Genomic DNA, 17,098 nt, shown 5'->3' on the forward strand with positions numbered 1-17,098 from the left:
CATAACCTTGAAGAAGTTACTCATTGCAACATCCTGAAAGTGCGCTGAGAATGTACACAGAGAGCCCAAGTAAGGAAATGAACTCAAGGATCCAAGTTGTGACCTTCATTCTGAACAATTAAGTTTTTAAACAGAAAATTAGAATCATTGAATTAAAAGCCAGAAGGGATCTTAAAGGTCAGGCAGAAATCCCTCCATTCAACTTATATGTTCATTAAATAGTGATTGAATAAATGATCATCCAGTATTGATTAAAATATTTTCAATGACAGTTCTTATTTTTTAAAAATCACTGTCTATACCAAATCAAAGTCTGAGTCCTTATAACTTACTATGTTGGTATTTGTTGCACATTCTGCAACAACACAAAGTTCTACCTTCATTTTTTCAAATATTTGAAAACAGCAATCATATCCAAACCTTCAAGCCCTTATTTCTCTATTACCAACACCTTCAACCATTCTGTCACAAGTTTTAAGCTCCTCAAGAGGAGAATTCAAGTTTAATATATTTTTCTGGTCCACACAATTCTCAGTATTGTGACAAGCAAGTAGGGAGTAGTCAAGATATATGAGTTGAATACATGAATTAATATCTATATGCCCACCTGACTATTCAAAATGTCCACTTAGATGTCTCAAAAGTACTTCCACTCACTTCCAAGACTTACATCAAGGTCTTTCTTTGAAATATGGTCCTCTCCTAAACTTCCCTATCTCACTGAAAACATCATTCATGCACTTTTCCCCATCCTCTACAATCAACACCTTGGTCCAAATTACCATTTTCTCCTTTGAATCATTTTATTATTCTTTTGAATAAGCTGGCTGGTCTCTAGAGCCTTCCAATGTGTTCTCCCCACAGTAGCCAAAAGATCTCTTCAAAATACAGTCGAACCTTGGTTCTCAAATGTATTGGTTCTTGAACAATTCAGTTCTCAGCAAAGTTGTTCACAGAGAAAAAGAAATGTCTCTGTTGTCTAATAAAACTTTGAGTCTCGATTCTCTTTTGACAACCCTTTCATGCTAATACCTGTGTAATCAGTATCACGTCTCTCAGGTGACAAAGGAGATTCTGTTTTCAAACAAATCGCTTCTTGAATAGTTTTCTGGAACAAATTAAGTTCAACAATTGAGGTTCTATTGTGCAAGTATGATCGTGTTATACCCCTGACTTCCCACTGTTTATAGACAACAGACCAAAAGACCAAAAATCCTTAAAATGACCTCTAAGGCTCTAAACAGTCTGAGCCCTTCTCATCTCCGCCACTAATACTTCTTACCCCTCTTTTCTGTATTGTCCATGCTCAAATAGATCTTCTTCCAGTTGTTTGAATGCACCAGGTACCCTCCCACCCCAGGGCCTTCACACTTACTCTTCCCTCCCTATGGAACACTTCTCCTATCTCCTCACCTGTTTAACTCCTACTTACCTTTGGGATCAAAGTTGACACATAAATTATTCAGAGACATCTTAAGATCTTCCAATAAGCTCAGAGTTTTGTTTTTAGTTTTTTTAATATGCTTTCATATATCAGTTTGATTAATGTCTATTTTCTCACTAGTTTGTAAGTTCTGAGAGATCCAGGACTATATCTGCTTTTGCTTATCGCTGAACCTGACAAATTTCATAAATGTATGTGTATGAATACATGAATGATTCTCAGAGATTCTAGGATTTCCCATAGTTTGGTAATATCACTCACTCTCAGCTACTGTAAGGCCCCAAGCCTTGCACTTTGAGTGATCTAGGGGCCAAGAATTCTCAGAGGCCAATGATTTTCACTCATTCTCTAGTTGTCTGACATACACAAGAGTTCATTTTGGGGCACGCAGGGCAACCAGGAAAGTCAGAAAGTCCTCCATATTTCAGAGACAATTCACACATGAGAATTCAAGACAGGTAAGCAAAACCCACCCCACCCAGAGAGAAAGGCTGGCCAGCTATAAGGAAATCACAGAGGTTGACATGATTATTATTTTCTGAGTGACTCCTGGCTGCGCACCTGATGAGCCCTTTGGTTGTTTTGAATTTTGTGTGGATATTTTCAGTGGCTATATTATTAAAATACACAAGTCTATAATTATGGGGATGCATATCCTTACCCCTCAAATATGTGCTGAGTACATTCAATATTCCTGGTGCTGTGCCACATGTTGAGTTACAAAAACTATCAAAGCTCAATTCCTGTCCTCAAGGTACTCTTTCTAGTGAGTGAAACAGGCATGAAAATAAAGACTTGTTAACAGAGGAAAAAGTAACACCTGTGAGAACATAGAGAGGGAAGGGATGGCCTAGAGCTGGGGAAAGCTTCTCAGAGGAAGTGACGTGAGCTCATAACAGAGAAAACACTTGCTCCTCTGAGGTAACATATGCTTGGAGGTTTCTTTAGATGACACAGGAAGAAAGGTGAGCAGCCTCAACTGTTTTACACATACACACACCTTTGGGTATGATGCTCTTAGTTCAGATAGAAGATGATGATGATAGATGATTGATAGATAGATAGATAGACAGACAGACAGATAGATGATAGATAGATAGATGATATATGATGATAGATAAACCAACCAACTGAAAACTGATGAAAAATAATGAACCTACACTAGACACAGTCTCTTCTTGTGGGGAAGCTAACATCCATCAGAGCTTTCATAGGGGCTCCCTACCAACACACGTAGTAAACTTCCTGTCAAGTAAAGCTTAGAGATTTCCAAAATGCTGCTATTGTACACCCACAAAACAGACCAGCAAATAGTAGTGGTACAGATTAAGATAAAGAATTAAGAAAAGCAAAGAGGAAGGGTAAAAACATTATTTCTTTGAATAACAATCACTCCCTTTAACTTTTTTTTCTTATTTAAGAGCCCTCCCAAACCTGGGATTTCCCAGAATTTGGTGCTGCTGAGCATTGACCTCTGCCCTATCCTGCTAATGGGAAATGGGAGGAAATCTGGAGAGACTATTACAAAAGTATTGTGCTCTACAGGGAAGCAAATAATGTCCCTGGGACTTGCCATGAGCTTCCATTTCTGTGTATTCTTTGATTTCATTCAGTTTGGAATATTGAGATTCCTTCTCTGATATGCCAGCACCTTAAAGTCTACAATAAATCTATAAGTCTTCATCTAGCCTGATAGTTGTTTCAGTTCATGGAGTTGTTTTAAATCAGACAAGAGTACAACTTTTCTCCTGTGAAGTATAGAAAATTCAGCTATAAATGGAGCCATTCTAATTTTTGCTTCTCTGGAGTTATCACTCTTCTGGAAGCTCTGGAAATAAGTAGCTGTTATATCAGTCTTCCACATTTTCCACTTTGTATCAGTCACTTCTGCTGTAGTAACAAATAGCACCAGTATCTCAATTGCTTAAACAATGAAGATTTGCTTTGCCTCTGCCTATACTACAAATTGGTGGCTACAAGGCGGCTGCCAATCTCCATTCCCTGTGCCTTCCCATTCCAGAATCCATGTTGAAAGATAACAGTATGAGGGACCCACTGTTCTCATGGCACAGGAAAAAGAGCAAAAGAGCTGCTGGCAGACACCCCACATGTTCCTTACAGCTTCTGCTCAGACGTGATACATATCACATCCACTCACATTCATTGGCCAAAGCCCTCTCGTGTCCAGCCCCCAAATCAACTGGGCAGAGACTCACACCTTCCCCACAGAAGGCACTGCAAGACACGTAGCAACAGGCAGGGGATGACAATCATCTCACGTGGAAGGAAGGATCAATTGCTTCAGAATAATAAAGTAATAGAATAACTCACCCATTTTATTAGCATTCAATATGAGGAGTTCCTCCCCATGTAACTAAAAAAGAATTTGATATAATTTTCTTTCCTCTTAGAATTGTTGCAAAACTCTAGGGCAATATTTGCCAAATCGTTCTTCAGAATGTCATGGTCCCTCAATATGTTAACAGTTGTTAAGCAATTAAAAAGGATTCCATAGTCAAATAGGTTTGGCAAATGCCCTGTATTAATATCCCTCTGTTAACATGCACAATTCTTTACTATCATATTACATGCTCTGAGAATGCTTGTTGTAAAGATGCCTACTTAACCCAAAATTGGCATCAAAGAACTAGTTCTATAGTGGAACAACCACTGACATGAGATTCTAGTAGGTAACAGTGCCCTAAATGTTAGGGCCTAAAGGATTATGGGAGAATCACCCAAATGAAGTCTTGCTATGTCTTCATCTCCGTGCATCCAGACTGAAGGACTCCTAACGATGTTGAGAAGAGGTACTCAGGAGGCCAGCAGGTCTGCACAGGCCTCCAGAAGGAGGCTGGCATTTTTTGCTACAATCAAACTCTATGTTAGGAATCTGAAACTGCTAACTCAGATATCAACCTTTGCCTACTGAACTAAATATAAAGACCTTAAACTGGCTTTTATTTCTTGTGCAACAACAATATCTTGAGTCCTACTTTGTGCCAAGTACTGTGCCGAGCATTAATTATATAGTGTGAGCAAAATGAACATGGGCCCTGCCCCCATGGACTTACCAGGTTACGATAAGAGGAGACAGACATAAATCAAGCACAGAATGCATCAAACTAATCAAACGAATACAACCTCTCAGCAGTGGCCACCCATTCCTTCTTGAAATGCTTTCCAAGCTTAGCTTCTGTGATGACGTGCCATGCTGATTTCCCTCTACACTGGAGGCCTCCCCTTCTCAGTCTCCTTCACTGGTTCTTCCTTTTCTATCTGCTTCTAACTATAGAGCACCCAGAGCCCTTGCCTGGGTCCCTTTTTCCTTCCGGATCTCTCCCTAGGTGACCTTACTCATGCTCATGGCATTAAATTCCACATGTGCGCTCATGATCCCCAAATTTATATGTCCAACGAAAACTCTCCTCTGAGGATATAATCTCTCCCCAGGTGAACCACCTGAACACTTACCTCTCTTGAGTCATTTCACATGCTCTTTCTTTTTCCATGACTGCAGATTCTTCCTTTGTGCTCCTCCTAATTTATAAACCCCTTCAGGGCAGGGATCCTTGATTTATTTCATCTTCAGTTTCTACAGTGTGTTGCATAGTAAGTGTTTCATATATGATTATTGAATTTAATGTTTGAACTAAATTCTTGCTTTAGGGATCACTAAGACACAGATGTAATGAAAGGGAATATTTTATTTAAAGAAATAATGCCTCAGCCTTCTGCATTTCCAAATGAACAACCTCAGATGAGAGAACACAGCTACAGACATTGGCATGAGGTGAATACTTAAGTTTAAAAATGCTACATCGAGCCAACATCATCCCTTGTGTTCACAGAAGCTGCCACAAAGATTTTACAAACTGCATACATTCCCACATCCCATCTGGCGATGCTGGTATGTTACAGCCATGGTTGGCTTACTCTTCATAATAGTCCCAGTTGGATCTACCACCTACTTTAAAATGAAAAGATTTTTAAAAAGGACAAGGGCTTGCCTAAAACTCTCCCACCCAACCAGAGCAGCAACTCAAGTGCATAATGCTGATTCTTTGATTTACCTGCAGCGCCAAAGAGGTGGTCAGAAGAGGAGGACTGCCTGGATTGCAGAAAGATGTTTTACCAGCAGCTCTAATAACTGCATCTCTGGCCTCCATCTGAATTTTGATCCTGTTTTTGCCCAGGCCTTTTCCAAGTCCTCTTCTACCAGTCAAAATGAGCGAGGTTTCACAAACCATTAGAAGAAAGGAGGACTGACGAACCTACGTATCATCTCACAGGGGTGTCCAATTGTTTGGCATCTCTGGGCCACACTGGAAAAATATGAGTTGCCTTGAGCCACACATTAAATACACAAACACTAACGAAAACTGATGAGCAAAAAAAGATTTTAAGTAAATTTGCAAGTTTGTGTTGGGCCGCATTCATAGCCATCCTGGGCCACAGCTGGACACCACTGATAAAGGAAAGCTGAGAGCATCTTTGTACTTGACGATCTGCCCAAGTGAACGGGGTCTCTGATGGCCACAGGGAGGCCCTGATTCTAATGTGGACAATCTCTGTGACACAGCTGCTTTGTGTGTGTACACAGAGGCAGCTTTTTCTCATGCTAGTTGACCTAAAGAAGAGATTGCCCATGTGTGATTGCTCCACATGCTTGAAGCTTAGGGTTTAGCCTATCAAAAAAAAGGGGGAAATTGTCTGGATCACATCTCTTCCTCAAAAATATACATTTTTCAACTGCCATAGCATTTGAAACTACATCTTCTTTTTCTCCTAGTATCCCTTCCCTATCACACTTCCCTGGGTAAAAACAGTTTGCACTATGGTATTTATTAACAAGAGACCCTCTGGGCCAATGGAATTTGGCTGGACATTTAGTGTGCTGTCCAATGGTAACTTTAGGAATTCTGCTGGGCATTTAGTCTGTAGACACATTGTGTGTCTTCACAAACACAGCAGGTGGTAAAGAGAGGCAATAGCTCTGCTCCTAGCATGCTGCTGCTCTGACCCTCAGCTCAGCCTCTGGGTCACCATTCTGGGACTTGCGCTGGCATGTTTTCAAAGAAAGTATTCTTACAGAGAGAGATCATTGTCAATTGAGTCTTGCAAAATTTCTCTTTCCATGTGCTCTACTAGTCCATCTTCCTGGCATGTGCCATTCCCTAGGGAGCTTCTGTTATCCTGCATCCCTGGTTTCTCACCGTGACCTGGACTCTTCTCTCATTCAGGTTGATGTTGTGTGTTTTGTCATGTATCATGATTTCACTCACCATGTTTTTCCATTTGATAGATGCTGAGGTTGCTCAATGTGCAGGGCACACTTGTTGTACATAACATTTCCTTTGCCCTGCTTAGTAACTCCCCAAATTCATACAGTCAGTATTCAGTCATGCACATGAGCAAACTCTAAGGCTGCTTGGCAATTAATGCCCTGCCAACTGAATAGCTTGTATTTCTATTCAATACTCTTTTCATTTACTCATACTTAGTGTTCATTACACAGCTCAGCGTTAACAGCCCTTTAACTTGTCACATCGTGATCTACATAACATCACTCACATTCTAAACTGGGTTCTAATACACCAGTACCACGGAGATCATATAACAACCACGCTTAACTATGGTGTCTCTAGCCATGGTGAATATGATAGGTATAGTACAGGGTGGGACAAAAGTAGGTTTGCAGTTGTTCATGTGGAAAATAATGAAATAATTAATAAATAATAATACAAGAGTAAACTGTGTTCCATGTACTTAAAATTGTAAACCTACTTTTGCACATATCCTGTGTTTACCCCAGTCCTTGTCCCTATACCCACCCCCACTTTCCAACAGTTTCCCCACCAACCCCAGAAAGTCAGAAGTGCACAGGGACTGGGAGGGGCAGGGGCAGATGCAGAGCGCGTGACGAGGGCACTGGGTTATGGTGACCCAAGCCGCTATGGGAACATCCACTCACATACTAAATCTACCACCTAAGTGGTTTGGGAGCTCTCTTCTTCTAGCCCCCAAAGCCATCTCATGGCCTCTTTTTTTGGTTTTTGTTGTTTTTTTTTTATTTATTTTGGGGAAGCTGCCTTCCCCAAAGCACCCTAGAGTGGGTCTCAGTTCTATGTCTTTAGAAATGCCCCCATGTTTCGCAGTTTTGGCATTCTTTCAGCCTCAGCCCTTTTCTCCCCCCAACCTATGGTAAAACTAAGTGACAGCGGTAGGTGTGTTAGTTCAGAGCCCAAGAACAGCTGTGTCTGGGCAGGAAGGTCAACCAGAAAGAGCACGGATGATGCAGGTTTTTGTCAGTGGCTACCGGTGCCACTAGCAAAGAGGGTCAAACCGTGCGGCAGCTGGGCCCACCGCACCCCTCTCCCAGGGAAAGAGTGAGGCCTCTCCGTCTTGGTATTTCCCCTCCGCTGGCAGCATAGACCCTGCCCAGAAGATCAGGTCACCTCCTTCCCTTCTGCTTGAGGTAGAGTGGGGAGGCCCCCTCCAGCTCTCTCCTCTCCCTCTAATTGAAGGATAAAGGCCTTTATTTACTTTGCTGCAGAGACGAGGCAGAGAATTTCTCTCTGGCGTCATGTCACCACCCTCTGTCTGGGGGACAAATGCCAGGTTGGACATTCACGTAAGATTAATTCCACAGCTGTATATTCTAGAGACAGAATTTGAGTTCCCTATATGCACTGAAGCACCTACATTCTATTTTTTCCTAAGTCCTTCTCACCAAAAAAAGGGGGAAAAAGCATTTATCTTCTCCCTGTCTCTGACCTATCCCCTAGTCCTACTCCCGACCAAGAACCTTGAGCAAAATATTTTTCTCCATTTCAGAGGAGGAAAATGGGGAGTGTTTTTTCGTATGTGCAGAAAAATAGTACAAAGGAGGAGGGGCTTCTATTCAGTTCCTTTTAAACTAATAACGGATCTCAAATTTTTCCAGCTTTTTTCTCTTCCTTGGCATATTGTTGGATAGAAGTACAAAATTACTATTATTTTGTTTTTGCTTTTTTATAAATAGACTTCTAAGCATAAGATTAGATAGACAACAAAGGCCTAAGATTAGTCTCTTCTCAGCATGAAAACCTCTGTTCTAGCCTCTCCACGTGCTAACTGAGGGCCCCACAGTTATTCCAGCGAGTGGGGGAAATCAAAAAAGATTTCCAATGACAGCAGTAACTTTACATTCTACCCACAGCCCTGTGTGTGTGTGTGTTTGTGGCAGCAAATCTTCACTGTGAAATCAGCAGTTCCAGGAGAGCAGATGGTTAATTCATCCCTCTGAATACAGGTGGCCCCTTCAGAGCAGTCCCACATTTTCGCTGTCAGTGGTAGATCTCCTTGGATGACTGTGGTCTCTTGTGAGCCTGGGAATTATAAAAAAAAAAAAAAATAGAAAGGAAGAAAGGGGAGGGAGGGAGGGAAAAACACAAGGAAAAAACACAAAGCTGAAATTCAGCAAGAACCCATTACTCTGTGGGTCTGGTGTGACGCAGGCTGCATTCATCTCACACACGAACAGTGATGTGTTGTTCCGTGTAAGGAATCACAGCTACAGATCCCCCTGGTTAAACTCTTCCTCTCAGAAGGGAGCTGGATAGGGCAGAGTTTGGATCTTGAAAGTTAGGGTAGGATTAAGAGGAGGAACCAAGAACCACAGACTTAGCCCATTTCAATCAGTATAGAAGGACCCAGAGGAAAAGGACCATAACATCTAACAAGTATTTACTAAGCGCCCAGTAAGTGTGCAGGGCTCGTAGGGGCTCAGGGGAGCAAGGGGATGGCTCGTGCTGATCTAAGCAGGCTCTCATGCTCTCTGGTGTGAAAGAGACCGGTGCAGGCAGTCACCAGGGAGGAGAGTCACTGAAGGCCCATGCTAGTCCTGGAGAAAGGATAAGGTGCAGAAGACAGGCAGATTCATTCAGTCACAGGTGTCGCCTGGTCGCAGTCTTTGCCTTGTCCCCTGAGGACAACACTGTAATGAGCCTTTGTGCACTACATGATCTCTTTACCCAGTGGTCTTCAACCTGGCTCCATATCAGAATTACCTAGAGAGCTTTTTTAAAATTCTGATGCCCAGACCCCACCCCAAACTAAATCAGACTCTCCTGGGGTAGTGCGCAGGCTTCAGCAGTTTTTAGAACTCCCCGATTGACCCCAATGTGTGGCAAAGATTGAGAACCGCTACATGGAGATAATTATCCTAATTACCTCTCCAGCTTTTCTCTGCCTCCACATTCCTCTAATCTAAGCTTAGCTCCTTTTTATTTTTAGTTTGTTCTGCTTTGTTCTTTCAGTAGATAATTCTATAATATGCTATTAAACCTATTTCCATGCTTTCACTTTGCTTTTTCTCATCTAATTACCATTGCCCATTCCACTTCCTTCAACTTCCCATTATGTTTATTTTGTATTCTGTTTTCCTCAGTCCAGCATCAACATATACGGGGTGCTTGATACAGGCAGGGCACAATAGTAGGCATATAACTGCTACTCAGAATTACATCAATGCAATAATATTTTCTGTTAAATTCTGTGTGACAGTTATGGGCTCTTGTCCTGTGGAAGAGTGGCATTTTGGCAAAGTCTATCTCCCTTCCCAAGAAGCAGCTCTCTTGTTTACAAATAAAAGATCCAAAGTAAATCTGTTGCAACAAATAAGAAGAACTTCCAAAAATGGAGGAAAGAACCATTTAAAGCTGTATGAAGCTAAATGTCAAAAACTCCCCTGCTGAAAATTTGGACTCAGCCTACAAGGGAGATGCTGCCATTTGCAGCAAAAAGGAAAAGGCCCCACACTGTCCTTTGAGAGGTGAAGCTATTCTCTAGGGACAGAACATCTGCTGATTCAGGCTCATTTCCTTTCCTGGTTGTCAGATGGCAAACCCACAGGCCAGTCACTGAGTTGCTAAAGGTTGAGATGAGAAAGAAAGCCAGGAGCCTGTCCCAGAAGCAAAGCCCCTTCAGTTCTGGGCAGAAGCCATGCAGTGGGTCTGCCTGTTCGTCCTCCTACTTCCTGGCTGCACAGGTAAGAGCGGCCTTAGAGCCTCAGAAGAGCAGGACCTGCAGCAACTGGGCCAGGTGAGCCCAAGAGAACCTGAAACATCGTCACCCCCACAGATCCCAGCCCAGCACTGAGCACACCACAGAAGCCAGGGGATGTTTGCCCAGTCGTTGGGTGAATGAATAAATGACTCCCCTGATGAAACTACTCTGGGAGAGTTGGTGGGAAGACTGAAACGGAAGGGAGCTCTGCAATCCCACACAGATACCTCAGTCCGTTGACACACGATATGGCTCCTCAATTCCTCTGTCTTACTTTTATCTTAATTTTGTTTTTCCAGAATCAGCCAGATGCCTGTTGGAGAAACAAAAGATGTTTGTTCCTTTTAGGAGAATCAAATGACAGGTTGGGAAATGAACAACCATGCCATATACTGGTATAAGAGGAGCCAGGATGGCTCCCAAGATACCAACTAGGAGACTTCTGTGACCCTGGTCTCCAGAGCAACATTATTCATAGAAGCCAATTCTCCCTGGAGATTCTTAAAACCACCACAAAAGAGGAGGGGACTTATTACTGTGCTGCCCTACGCATGGTGCCACTCTGCTGCCTCCAGAGAGGCCACACACCAAGCCCTGCCCCTCTTACCTTCCACACTGGTCAGCTGACCCAGTGCCAGTCTAACTGTAGATCAATCACAAGGCGTATTCATGTCCACTATTTCATGACCACATGAAGCAATAGTATCCCCCATTTTATTGTTTAGAAAATTGAGGCCTGGAGAGGTTAAGAGATTTGCAGTAAGGATGGTGTCAGATGCAAATCCAGACTTGCCAAGCCTAAGTACAGTGGCCTCTGAACTACAGTACTTTCAAGAGGCACAGCTCCCTCTTGAAAACTAGAGAAGGCATGAAAAAAGAAGACCCTCAAGTTCCAGGAACCTGTCCAGCCCGGTCTTGTAGGTGGTATTCTGTCTGAGGCCCGTCTGAGCAAAGGTAGAGTTACCCAGCTGCCTGCTCTTAACAGTCTGTGAAAATTCAAAGTGAATGAGTTCAAGGAAATGAGTTCAACTGAAAAACAGAAAAAGCAGCTCTCTGCTCGAGGTTATGGGGATTGAAGGCTGAAACATGAATGCAAGGGCTTGGTAAAGTCCCTAACACCTCAAGTCATTCCTTCCTTCTGTTCTCAATGAGGCCAATGAACACATCTTCTTCTATTGCCATGTAGTCTGTTGGTTGATTTGCCTGGGACCCCCAAGCTGCACCATGGCCCTGGAAATGGAATGTTACCTACCTCAGCCTTATAGCCATCTCTAGACGTCTTACACTAACAGAAAAGCAAAAGTGTTGGTAGCAGTTCACCTGTTAGGGTCAGCAGCGTCCTTCTTAACCCTCCTCTGTCTGGGTCAGGATGAAGGGAACAAAAGTTCCTGTAATGATTTAGTTCATCTTTAAAGTCACAACCCAAAGGCCTGGGGTCATTCCTGTGGCCATGGTCTTGGGAATGAGCTCCTCACTGGTCTTTCTTAGTTCTCCTTATATGTCTTAAACAGCAACCCACATTCCAGTCAGACATCCTTGGGGCAGAAGAAATAATTTCACTTCAATCAGCACTTCTGAGGAGCAGTATGGGTTCCACACAGTGCTTTGGGGGGATTACACAGGCGATAAAGACAGACCGAATAATAAGTGTAAGGCAGCACTTGTACATGGTAAAGCATACAAAGGTAACTTCAGAATTTCTACAAATGAGGGGCTGGGGGATAGCAATCTCATTGGAAGATCCCTCAGGAACTTGCCTTGAGGCTGTATTTTCATAACATATAAGATTGGGAAAGTGTCAAAAAATGGTAAACTAATGGAGATTATAGGGAAGAATGGATAAATCTCTGCAAACCACTTTTGCCTCAGGCAAATATCCTTGTTTTTATAAAAAGATATCAAAGAAGGAGGAAACTAAAAAATAGCCAAGCAATGAGCCAAGTGTTTGCAAATAGTACCTCAATTACTCCTCCCTGACTGAAAAGAAACATTAATTCTCCTTGAAAATTAGGTGAAAGAACAGACATCCCTCAGGTCATGGAAAGTTGCAGCCTAATTGCTGGCCTTGACAAAGAGTCAGCACAAAGAACACAGCGTGCACGGAACCTGAGAAAGGTGGGGTCCAAGGGCAGGGCCGTGGCGCACTTTTCTGCTTCCCACCCAGGCACCCTGAGAGAGAGCTACATTTGTGCTCAAGTGCCATCTTGCTCCTGCCCTGTGACCAGGAAGACCAAGGGGTCTCTGGGAGGTCCTGACTCTCCCGGACCAGGCATGGCACAACTTCTAGCCACACTCTTCCCCAAGCTTCCACCAGATCATAAATGGTTCCGTCCAGACTACTGTCTTCTAACCCTGGCTTTGATTTATTATTAATGTTGACTCACTCCTAGTCAGGCCTAGAGAAAGGTTGCTTTTGCCCATTAGCAATCAACTCTTAAAAGTGCTTCTAACCAGTGTGGCAGATAAAAGTCACAGTATAAACATAAGCACATTCTTGGGATTTTTCAGAATGGCTTCCCGAATAATTTGGAAGAGTCAAACAGTAATTATCTAGGAAGACAGGCTTCTCTGAGCCCAGCTAATGGTTCTTTTGATGCTAGGGGAACTTGAAGCCCACAGCACTTCCTCCTGCCTCAGGGTTTTTTTTTTTTTTTAACATAGCCTCACTTTTTATATAGAATAATCTTGCCCTAAGCATGCCCCGTTATACCTGGTGTATCAGGCGAAGTCGCAGCACGAGACAGAGGATCTTGAAGCACTGATTGAAGAGACTCTAATCAAAGGGGCATTTACAAAGTAAGGACAAGTGTTATGGATTAAATTATGTCCCCCCACCCCCCAAAAAAATGCTGAAGTCCTCACCTCCAGTAGCTTGGAAATTGACTTTATTTGGAAATAAGGCCATTGAAATTGATGCAATTAGTTAAGATGAGGGGAGGCTCCAGTAGAATGGGCCCCACATACAATATGATGGACCTCTTTATAAGAAGTGGTCATGTGAAGATAGAGATGCAGGGAGAACACCGTGTGACCAGGAGGCCAGCAACTGAAGTGATGCACCCACAAGCCAAGCCCAAGACACTAAAGTGTGCGGTGAACCACCAGAAGTTAGGAAGGGACAAGGAAGGATTCCCTACAGGTTTCAAACAAAGTGCAGCCCTGCTGGCACCTTGATTTCGGACTTCTAGCCTCCAGAACCATGAGACATTACATTTGTATTGTTTTAAACCACCCAGTTCGTGGTTGTTTGAGGCAGTTATAGGAAACTAATGCAGCTGGGATATGGAAAACCAAAAAAAAAAAAAAAGGTGAAACATCCTGGTAGTGACTACAAACAAACCACTACTGCCCTAAACCTGAAGCATGGCGTCAAGGATGCTGCAGGGATAGGAGAGAAGCTGTAGTCTCCAGCGGAGGAAAGCAGCCTCTGCCAATCTGCAGCCTGGCAGAAAGGAATGTGGGATAGTAACACCATACCTCACCCTCCTCCTTCTCTTCAGTCTCCTTATGGTACCCCCCCGCCCCAACTGGCCAAACTAAATGGAATACCAGAGATAGGGGGGACCAGGTGGATGTTGTCCATTAAGGTCAGACTCCTAGAGTAGGAAATAGAGTAGACTTGACGGGACAAAAATGACACCATGTAGCATTGCTGGGTAACTTTTGCTTTTGAATCTCATCTTGCAGTTTCTTCTTTAGGGAAGGCTTCCCATACCAGATCCTGGCCCCAGTGACATTCTCTCATAATACTACTGCTTCTACGGAGTGCTTATGTCAGCTGCAGCGGAAGGATTCATTATGCAAATTATGCATTAAGTGATGGCTAGGTCCCATGCTCGGTTATGCTAGAACATAAGCTCCATCAGAGGAGAGACCACATCTGTCACTCACATCCGTGAATCTTCAGGGTCTGGTGCATAGTAAAAATGACTAGATTTTAGGACAGGCCAAGAGCTAGGCAACTTGATATAAAAAGATCAAGTATGGCCCTGGCCAGGTGACTCAGTGGGTTGCAGCGTCATTCTGAAACCAAAAGGTTGTGGGTTTGATTCCTGGTCAGGGCACATACTTAAGTTGTGGGTTCAGTCCCTGGTCAGGGCACATATGAGAGGCAACCGATGGATCTTTCTCTCTCACATCAGTATCTCTCTCTCGCCCCCACCCCCGTGGTTTACCCTCTCTCTAAAATCAAGAAACATATCCTCAGGTGAGGATTTAAACATTAATTAATTAATTGATTGATTGATTAATTTAAAAGATCAAGTATGGATGTCCAGAGAAGCTGCCCTCAGCAACTTTCAAAGCTATAGAGAATGGGCATCACAGTGTCCAACAGGTGGGTACTGATGATAGAATTTGTAACTTCAGAGAACATGAGCACCTTGAGTACTTGCTAATGGTTCTCTAGGAACAGTGGTAAGATGGGCAATTGGGTAAATGAGATCACTCAAGAGTAGGGAGAGGAACTACTATGAGATCAAGCAAACTTGAACTTGCTTCTATCTGAATTTCTTCACACCGGTCTGGTCCGAGTCACACGGGGATAAACAAGAAGGTTGAGATGGGTCTCTCCTCCACTAGCATGGGAATTTAGGTCCCGCACCCACCTTCAGATGTTGGAAGCTGCCTTCGCTGGCCTTCTTTGCATGCCAAGGGACCCCTTTCCCAGCTTCTGCTGTACCCTCAAGTTTCCTTTATTAATTTACTTGTTTATTTCAAAATTTCATAGATTTTTTTAAATTCAAAAGTATAGGTTCCAAAAGTTCAAACATGCCTCTGTTCTGAAAACATGTAAATTTAGGCTGTCATAAACTGGAAGGTAATGTTCATTTCCAAGATTTTCACAGTATTTGGCTCTGTGTAATTCAACATAGGTGACCTACCTTCAGACAAGATAGATGAGCTCAATAAAAATCAGAAAACTGGTTCAAATTTGGAGACAATACTTCATTGGCTTGCTCATTTACACTTGGGTGAATCGCCCTTTTCCAACTTTGCCTGGAGGGAGTTTGCAGTAAACGCAAAAATCATTACAACACTCGTAGTCCATCGATCTCCTCATTTGATGGTTCTTTTGATTACAGCTGTAAATATCAATAATTCTTCTTGACATTAGCTGTGACATCGCCAGAGCATATAACAAGTACATCTGACATTAAAATGTAGCAATAATATCAAGCGTCACTTCTAGGGCAGGAAGCAGAATCATTGTTATCAATCAAATAAGCTCTCTTAACCTTTCCTCAATTGTTCTTACTTATTTGGACCACATTATCAATCTTCAAGTGGTATTGTGATCCCAGTAACAGGCCACAGGCTCTGTGAAACTCCTGTGATTGGCTAAAACCCGCCTCAGGGAACAGAACAGCTGCAGACAGAGACTGGTTTCCTCAGGCACAAATGTGTCACAGAGAAGGTGTTGACTCAGAGGAGGGCCCAGGCAGCGCGCAAGTTGGGAGGCCGAGCTGTTCCAAGTGGAGCCATGGAGAGGACCTGCTTGCTCATCCATCTCACCCTCTTCTGGGCAGGTAAGGCAGATCTTGGAGTCTCAATCAAGTCAGACTGAGCAACAATGAGGCATCAAGAATGCCAGGGACTGCAGCTCATGGACAGTACCTCTTGCTCAGCGATTTCAGCCCCAGTACTCACCAAGCCCCTCTCGTGTCTCTTCTCTCAGGAGCCATGTCAGCTCTGGTGTTGGTAGCTCAAGATCAAGTAAAGACTGTGCCCTTCGGGGGGTCTACCACACTCAGGTACTCAATGCAAGGAGCAGAGATGAGTGACTACTACGTCAGCTGGTACAGGAAGACCCAGGATAGCACAATGACTTACATACACCGAGAAGGGGGCATGTACGGCCCCGGTTTCTTGAACAAGTTTCGAGCTTATACTGATTATTCAAACAACCAGGCTGTGCTTGAGATCCTTAAGGCATCAGAGAGAGATGAGGGAATTTACTACTGTGCCAGTGACTACCACCCTGCTGCTGGCCCACTTCTGAAAAGCACAAAAACCATAGAGATTTATGCAGAACAGTAGTTTTAGCAAGATCATGATTTTCTCCTTAGTACATAGTTTAAGAAATTGGGGCCAGAGAAGGCTTTCCTTTGGGCTCACACGCTCCCATGGTACCCAGATAGGCAACCTCCAGTGCAGCGTAGCCCAGTGTGGGACAGGAGAGAGGTGAGGCAGAGCCCAAGTCAGGAAAGGTAGCATTTACTGTGCACTCTTAACAGGTTTGGTTTTTTTGGTTTCTTTTTTCTGAAGCTTCATAAAAAATTTGGTCACATGGCCAAAGTGTCTAAGGCATAGATTAAAGAGGTACTTTCCCAAGTATGACTAGAGGTGACAGATGTCAGTTTCTCCCCAATCCTATACACCGTGAACCTGGCTGTTCTGCGAGAGGCGGGGCTGGGAAGGTGGGGAGACTCCCTGTCTTCAGCATCAATGTATGCACCGCATGCCATGTTGCCCAACATGGACTCAATCTCCCCTGCATTCTGTACTGTACTGATGATTACTGACTGGTTATGGCTGTTTGACTTCCCTTCCTTCTCTACCTCTTTAATTTCTCTACTTGTGCTAGAAATAAAACCTGGATGCTTT

General features: G+C 43.3%; 1 protein-coding gene across 1 annotated transcript in view; it reads left to right on the forward strand.

The window, feature by feature from the left end:
• Positions 1 to 17,098, forward strand: part of LOC129074121 (T cell receptor alpha chain MC.7.G5-like) — a 261,147-nt gene that overhangs the window by 113,931 nt on the left and 130,118 nt on the right. The window contains exon 3 of the mRNA XM_054577788.1: positions 15,241 to 15,245. Within this exon, the coding sequence (XP_054433763.1) occupies positions 15,241 to 15,245 (5 nt within the window). The remainder of the gene's footprint in view (positions 1 to 15,240; positions 15,246 to 17,098) is intronic.

This window comes from Pteronotus mesoamericanus, unplaced genomic scaffold, assembly GCF_021234165.1.
Source record: "Pteronotus mesoamericanus isolate MK-2021 breed Mesoamerican mustached bat unplaced genomic scaffold, CSHL_Meso_final contig_46, whole genome shotgun sequence".
Lineage (NCBI taxonomy): Eukaryota > Metazoa > Chordata > Mammalia > Chiroptera > Mormoopidae > Pteronotus > Pteronotus mesoamericanus.